Below are 7203 nucleotides of genomic sequence, written 5' to 3'. Positions count from 1 at the left end.
ACCCGCACAGCCCCGACGGGAGGGGACCTAGGGGGGTCTCCATCCAACTACAGTCTTCAGGGATGTGTGAGGCTACACAGGTAGAAGGTGACAGGCGCCCCTCTGGCTGTCTTTAGGCCTCGCTAGCTAGCAGTTTCTCTATCCTCTAGATGCATGAAATAAAACTTTCCCTGATTCGCCCGAGGAGTATGTGTGTGTGTGGGGGGGGGGGGTGTTCGCAGAGTGGGGGTAGGGAAGGCAGGAGGGTAAAAGGGGGCGACTTGGGGCCTAACTGCTTCTCTGTGGATTCCCGGGGCGGGGCAACAGCATCGGGAGCTCCTCCAAAGGACCCCACGGCCATCATCCCGCCCCCACCCTGGCCTCCCTCCCCTTTCCCCAGCCGGGGGAGAAGGCCAACTCCGCCTGCCTGAGTCACCCGGGGCTGGAGCTGGGGAGGAGCCCGGGAGAAAGGCAGCCCTAACGCAGAGGGCAGCCCGGCGGGCAGGCAGGCAGGACGATCCGGGATCATGGGGGAGAGCACTGTGCAGCGGGGGCCTGCGCCCGGGGAGCCGGCTGGAGGCCCCGTGCATGCCGTGACGGTGGTGACCCTGCTGGAGAAGCTGGCCTCCATGCTGGAGGCGCTGCTGGAGAGGCAGGGCGGCCTGGCCCAGAGGCAGGGGGGCCTGGCGGGCTCGGTGCGCCGCATCCAGAGCGGCCTGGGCGCCCTGAGCCGTAGCCACGACACCACCAGCAACACGTTGGCACAGCTGCTGGCGAAGGCGGAGCGCGTGGGCTCGCACGCCGACGCGGCCCAGGAGCGCGCGCTGCGCCGCGCCGCCCAGGTGCAGCGGCTGGAGGCCAATCACGGGCTGCTGGTGGCGCGCGGGAAGCTGCACGTCCTGCTCTTCAAGGTCAGTGACCTTAGGCGTCCCCTAACCTGGGGCCTCTTCCCGCCTCTGGGTCACCGCTTGGGGACCACCCTCTCCCTCTCCTCCTCCCGGCCTCCCTTTGGCCTAACAGATCCACCACGCCGGGGCCCCGAGGGCGCAGCCCCCCAGTTGCCAAACGGGCTCCCAAGAGCCGCACCCCGCTTCCCAGCCCCCAGCCCCCATTCCTCCGCGTGTCACACGCCCGAGCCCCGCCTGCCAAGATCCAGCTCGGGCACGTCCGGGGAATGTGGGCCAAGTTCCAGCCCGTGTGCCCACAGGAAAAATAACGGTGGTGAAAGTGCGCTGGGCCCACGCGGCCTGGATCTCGGTCTGCCGCCCTAACCGGGCCTGGCTCACTCCTCGTAGCCCTCCCTCCGCCCCTCTGCCACTCCCTTCCTGGTCTTCCCGGGCCAGCCCTTTCCCTCCCTACTCTGGTTGCATAGGTAAAGTGTGGGGCGGCTTCCCCTGGTGAAATCTCTTCCCGCTGCCCCGGGTCTGGGACGTGCAGGGTCCATGTGATCATGTGGTCACTTGCAGGAGGAGGGTGAAATCCCAGCTAGCGCTTTCCAGAAGGCGTCTGAGTCCTCGGGCCCGGCTGACCAGTCCGACCTGGGTCCAGAGCAACCAGAGGCCGAAGTTGGCGAGAGCTCCGATGAGGAGGGTCCGGTGGAGTCCCGCGCGAAGCGGCTGCGGCGCACCGGTTTGCAAAAGGTCCAGAGCCTGCGGAGGGCCCTTTCGGGGCGGAAAGGCCCTGACGCGCCTCCACCCACACCGGCCAAGCCGCCTCGCCTTGGGCCTGGCCGGAACGCGGACGGCCAGCCCGAAGCCCAGCCTGCAGCGCAGCCTGTGCTGGAGTTTGCTCTGGAACCTCCGCAAGATACCAAGGAAGATCCTGAGAGGCCCGGGGCGGCCGACGGGGCTCTGCTCCAAATAGAGAGTGCAGCCTGATGCTGTCTCCACGGGGTGGGTGCCTTGTCTTAAAATAAATCCTTCCTGAATGTAGCATTCACATCCAAATAAGGAGCGAATTCTGTATCCACTGCCTAGCTCTGGCTCTCCCTTCCTGGCTTTTTTTTTGGGGGCGGGGGGAGCTAATATGCTCTAAAACAGTACTTGGCATTCACCATCAATAAAAATAATTATATCTAATCTAGACTCTATGTGAAAGGGTGAGGGTGGAGAAGGAAGTTTAAAAAAAAAACACCAATAAAAATTCATAAATGTTTCTCCACTTCCCACTGAATCCTAGGCTCCACTCCAGTGGTACGTAGAAATAGGCTGTGGGCCACTTGTTCCTTAAACACTTTCCTTGTGGATAATCACGTTTTCCCCCTTTTTTTGTGTGCATGTACTGGGGTTTGAACTCAGGACCTCACGTTATGCTCAAGGTGGACACTACCATTTGAATCACAACTCCTCTTCCAGGCTTTTGCAAGTTAATTGGAGATAAGAGTCTCTTGGACTTGTTTACTCAGGCTGGCTTTGAACCAAGGTCCTCATATCTAGCCTTCTGAGTAGCTAGAATTACAAGTAGTGAGCTACAGGCATGGGCCATCAGCAGAACTAACAATGTAGGGTGCAGGGCCACTGGCTGGTGGCTCAGGCCTGTAATCCTAGCTACTCAGGAGGCTGAGATCTGAGGATCCCAGTTCAAAGCCAGCCTGGGCAGGAAAGTCTGTGAGACTCTTATCCCCAATTAACCACGAGAAAATTGGAAGTGGCACTGTAGCTCAACTGGTAGAGTGCTTGCCTTGAGCTGAAGAGCACAGGGACACCGCCCAGGCCCAGAGTTCAAGCCCTATGACAAAAGAAAAAGAAAAAAGAACTAACAGCGACAACAACAAAAAGCCTAAAACAAACTAGCGTTGCACAAACATGGACACAGCATCATGAATGGATCTCATAAGGGGAAGGAGTAAAGCAAAATCTCACAAGTCTTCATATCTGAAATAATATATGAATGCACCAAATATCAGATAGACAGCACATTTTTCCTTCTCAGATTTTGTTGTAGTTTGAATGTAAGGTGTGGTCTGAAGGTTCGTGTGTGGACAGCTTGGTTGCCAGCTGATGGGCATTTGAGAAGAGGTTCTGATCTAACCTGGAATGGCTCCTGATGTGATGGCATTATTGGGAGGTGGTGGAAAGCATCCTGCTTAGTGAGGCTTAGTTGCAGTAAGTAGGTCCCTGGAACATACCATAGAAAGATGTTTCCAGTCTTCTGTCCCTTTTCTCTCTGTTTCCTGTTCACCATGAGGTGAGCATCATGATATTCTGCCTCTCCCCAGGCCCAAAGTGGGTCTAGCTGACCTTGAACTGACATCTTTGACATCTTGAGCCCAAATAAACCTTTCTTTTAAATTGTTCCCATTGGTGAAGAATAGACTTAGAAGAAATGATCAAACATTTGTTTAATGCACTTTTTTTTTTGAGTTTTGCCTGTTTAACAACTAATGTCATACAAAAGTACCTACATGCTGGTTTTTTACCATGAGAACTGTAGTTCTGGTTTTGCTTTTTCTTTAAGTGCATATTTTGTTTCTGTTGTAAGATGCTTAGCATCTTTCTAGTGGCTCATTTAAATAAATGTAGTACATATAAATATTCTTGGTTTATCTTATTTTTCTACATTTTTAAACATCAATTAGTTGCATCACTTTTTTGAAGCTTTTTTTTTTAATTATGAAAATACAGAGGGGTTACAATTACATGGGCAAGATAATGAGTACATTTCTTATCAAACATTGTAGCCTCCTCCTTTGTTTCCCCTTCCCATCCCTTCCCATCCCCCCACCTCCCCCACCCGACAAAAGTTGTAAAGTTCCTTTTAAAATTTTTTTTTAATTGTGAGAATACCGTACAGAGGAGTAACAATTACATGGACAAGATAACCAGTACACTTCTTATGAAGCATTGTTGCCTCCTCTTTATTTCCCCTTCCCATCCCTTCCCATGCTCTCCCTCCTCTCCCCCAACCCCCCCCCACCAAAGTTGTAAAGTTCATTTTTTGACATAATGACTTGTACATCTCATTGTTGCAATGGGTCCACCTGTGTCCCTATTTAAAGAATTTGTTTTTGCCCTTCCCTCCACAAATTATACCAACATCAAATACAGTGAAAGCAGGGGTTATACTGTGGGGGAGGGACATACAAAGCAACATAGAAATCATCTTATAAATATGTTAGAAACAATCTCATGAAAGAAAAAAAACATTTGAATCCTTATCTTGGGGTTCATTTCCCTAACATCAATTTATCTGACCTTTTTTGCTTGACTCAGACATATACTAGTTACTGCAAATAAGGGAAACCATGGGACTTATGTTTCTTTGGGCCTGGCTTTCTTCACTTAATATAATTTTTTCTAAATCTTTCCATTTCCTAACAAATGGGGCAATGTCATTCCTTCTGATGGAGGCATAGAATTTCATTTTGTATATATACCACATTTTTTTGATCCATTGATCTACTGAGGGGCATCTGGGTTGGTTCCATATCTTAGCTATGGTAAATAATGCTGCAATAAACATAGTCGTGCTGGTAGCTTTAGTGTGGTCTTGTTTGTGAACATTTGGGTAAATGCCCAAAAGTGGGATTGCTGGGTCATAGGGGAGCTCTATGTGGAGTCTTTTGAGGAACCTCCATACTGCTCTCCAAAGTGGTTGAACAAGGTTACACTCCCACCAACAATGCAATAGGGTTCCCTTCTGTCCACATCCCCTCCAGCATCTGTTGTTATTAGAGTTCTTGATTATAGCCATTCTAACTGGGGTGAGGAGTATCTCAATGTTGTTTTGATTTGCATTTCTTTTATGGCTAGGGAGGTTGAGCATTTCTTCATGTGTCTATTGGCCATCCTTCTTTCCTCTTCAGAGAAATTTCTCTTTAAATATTTAGCCCACTTATTTATTGGGTCGTTGTTTCTTTGAAGATTTGTTGTTGGGGGATTTAATTTTTTGAGTTCCAAGTATATTTTAGATATGAGACCCTTGTCCATTGTATGGCTAGTGAAGATCTTCTCCCAGTCCGTGGGCTTTCTGTAGATCTTGCTGGCTATGTCATTTGCCATGCAGAAGCTCTGCAATTTTATGCAATCCCATTTGTGCAACCTTTCTTTGATTTGTTGTGCTTCTGAATCTCTATTAGGAAAATTTCGGCCTGTGCCAAGGAGACCTAGGGTTTCTCCTATTCCATCCTGTAATGTTTTCAGAGTGTCTGCTTTGACTCCGAGGTCTTTGATCCATTTGGAGTTGATTCTGATGCAGGGTGATATATAAGGATCTAGCTTTAGTTTTCTCCAAGTAGTTCACCAATTTTGCCAGCACCATTTACTGAAGAGGCTGTTTTTCTTCCATTCTATTTTTTTTAGCTCCCTTATCGAAGATTAGATGGCTATAGGTCTGTAGGTTCATTTCTGGGTTTTCAATTCTATTTCATTGGTCCTGAGGTCTGTTTTGTGCCAGTACCAAGCTGTTTTGATGACTCTGGCTTTGTAGTAGAGTTTGAAATTTGGTATTGATATTCCTCCAGCACTGTTCTTTCTGTTTAGGATTGTTTTTGCTATTCGGGGTCTTTTATTGTTCCATATGAATTTTTGGATTGCCTCTTCTATTTCCTTGAAGAATGAAGTTGAAATATTGATAGGTATTGCATTGAATTTGTAGATAGCCTTGGGAAGTATTGCCATTTTTACGATGTTGATCCTCCCAATCCAGGAGCATGGGAGTTTTTGCCACTTTCTAAGTTCTGTTTTGATTTCCTTTTTCAGGTTTTTAAAGTTTTCATCATGAAGGTCCTTCACTTCTTTGGTTAAGTTAATTCCTAGGTATTTTATTTTTTGTGGGGCTATTACAAATGGAGTTGCTTTCCTAATTTCAGCCACACTTTTCTCATTGTTGGCATACAGAAAAGCCATTGATTTCTGAGGGTTAATTTTATACTCTGTTACTTTGCTAAAGTTTCAAATCAGCTTGAATAATTTGGGACTAGAGTCTGTGGGATTCTTTAAATACAAAATCATGTCATCTGCAAAGAGGGAGATTTTTACTTCTTCTTTCCCTATTTGGATCTCCTTTATGTTTGCATCTTGTCTTATTGCTGTAGCTAGGCATTCTAATACTAGATTGAAGAGAAGTGGAGAGAGTGGACATCCTTGTCTTGTTCCTGAGTTAAGAGGAAATGGCTTTAGTTTTTCACCATTAAGTATAATGCTGGCTGTAGGTTTGTCATATACAGCCTTTATTGTATTGAGGAATGTTCCCTGGATTCCTAATTTTTCCAGAACCTTCATCATAAAGGGGTGTTGGATCTTGTCAAATGCTTTTCTGCATCTATTGAGATAACCATGTGGTTCTTATCCTTGCTCTTGTTGATGTGATGAATTATATTAATTGATTTGTGTATATTGAGCCAGCTTTTCATCCCTGAAATGAATCCTGTTTGATCATGGTGTATGATTTTTTGGATGAATTGTTGAAGTCGATTGGCCAAAATTTTGTTGAGAAGTTTTACATCAATGTTCATCAAAGAAATGGGTCTATAGTTTTCTTTGATGAGTCCCTGCCTGGTTTTGGGATGAGGGTTATGATGGCTTCATAGAATGAGTTCGGTAGTGAACTTTCTCTTTCAATTTCATTGAAGAGTTGGAGGAGTATTGGTATGAACTCTGCTTTGAAGGCCTTGTAGAATTCCGTTTTGAAGCTTTTTCTTTCAACTTTATTTTAAAAATTATCTTTAAGTAGTTGTACAAAGGAGTTGCCTTTAGCAAAGCAGTTTATGGATACAATGCATCTTGATCTAGGGGGTTTCATTCTTGACTGTCTCTGCCTCCCAAGTAGTAGGACCCAGGCTGAGTCACTCTGTCTCATTTCTATTGTCCTGAAAAATTCAACAAGGCACAACAAGATCAGGTGTTTCCCTTCCTTGCTCCCAAAGCACCACTGGCACTCTCCTAAATGCTAAAGGCCGTGGTTATGATTGTTGCTGCTTTCCTTCCCCACTTGACTAGACTGGACCTCCTTTGAATAGGAATGCTTTATTCAATGCTTTATTCCCATAGCAAACACAGTGCCACACATACAACTTCCTAAAGGGCTGGAGATAGGATCTGCAGCAGTAAAGCAAGAGTCTCTCTGATGTACAGTGAGGAGTAAGGGGAGTGCCGAAGGTTATCAACCTTTCATTCATTCACTGTCATGGAAATACTTGTGAAAGACTCTTATGTTCCAGGCCGTGCTAAGTCTGATCACCAAGATGAGATCATCTCTGCCTTCAAGGATGTCAGAGTTAGAGGG

At 46.9% G+C, this 7203-nt stretch overlaps 1 protein-coding gene across 1 annotated transcript; it reads left to right on the top strand.

The window, feature by feature from the left end:
* Window positions 1-392: 392 nt before the first annotated feature.
* Cavin3 (caveolae associated protein 3) lies at window positions 393-2057 on the top strand. The gene is made up of 2 exons (XM_070035185.1): window positions 393-890; window positions 1446-2057. Exons 1-2 carry the CDS (start codon window positions 507-509, stop codon window positions 1854-1856), a joined length of 795 nt encoding a protein of 264 aa, XP_069891286.1. The 5' UTR covers window positions 393-506; the 3' UTR covers window positions 1857-2057.
* Window positions 2058-7203: the final 5146 nt, after the last annotated feature.

The sequence above is a fragment of the Dipodomys merriami genome, unplaced genomic scaffold (genome assembly GCF_024711535.1).
Source record: "Dipodomys merriami isolate MVZ:Mamm:240054 unplaced genomic scaffold, mDipMer1.0.p SCAF_25, whole genome shotgun sequence".
Taxonomy (NCBI): Eukaryota; Metazoa; Chordata; class Mammalia; order Rodentia; family Heteromyidae; genus Dipodomys; species Dipodomys merriami.
Note: the sequence above shows the minus strand (reverse complement) of the source record. Positions and strands in the feature narration are given on the sequence as shown.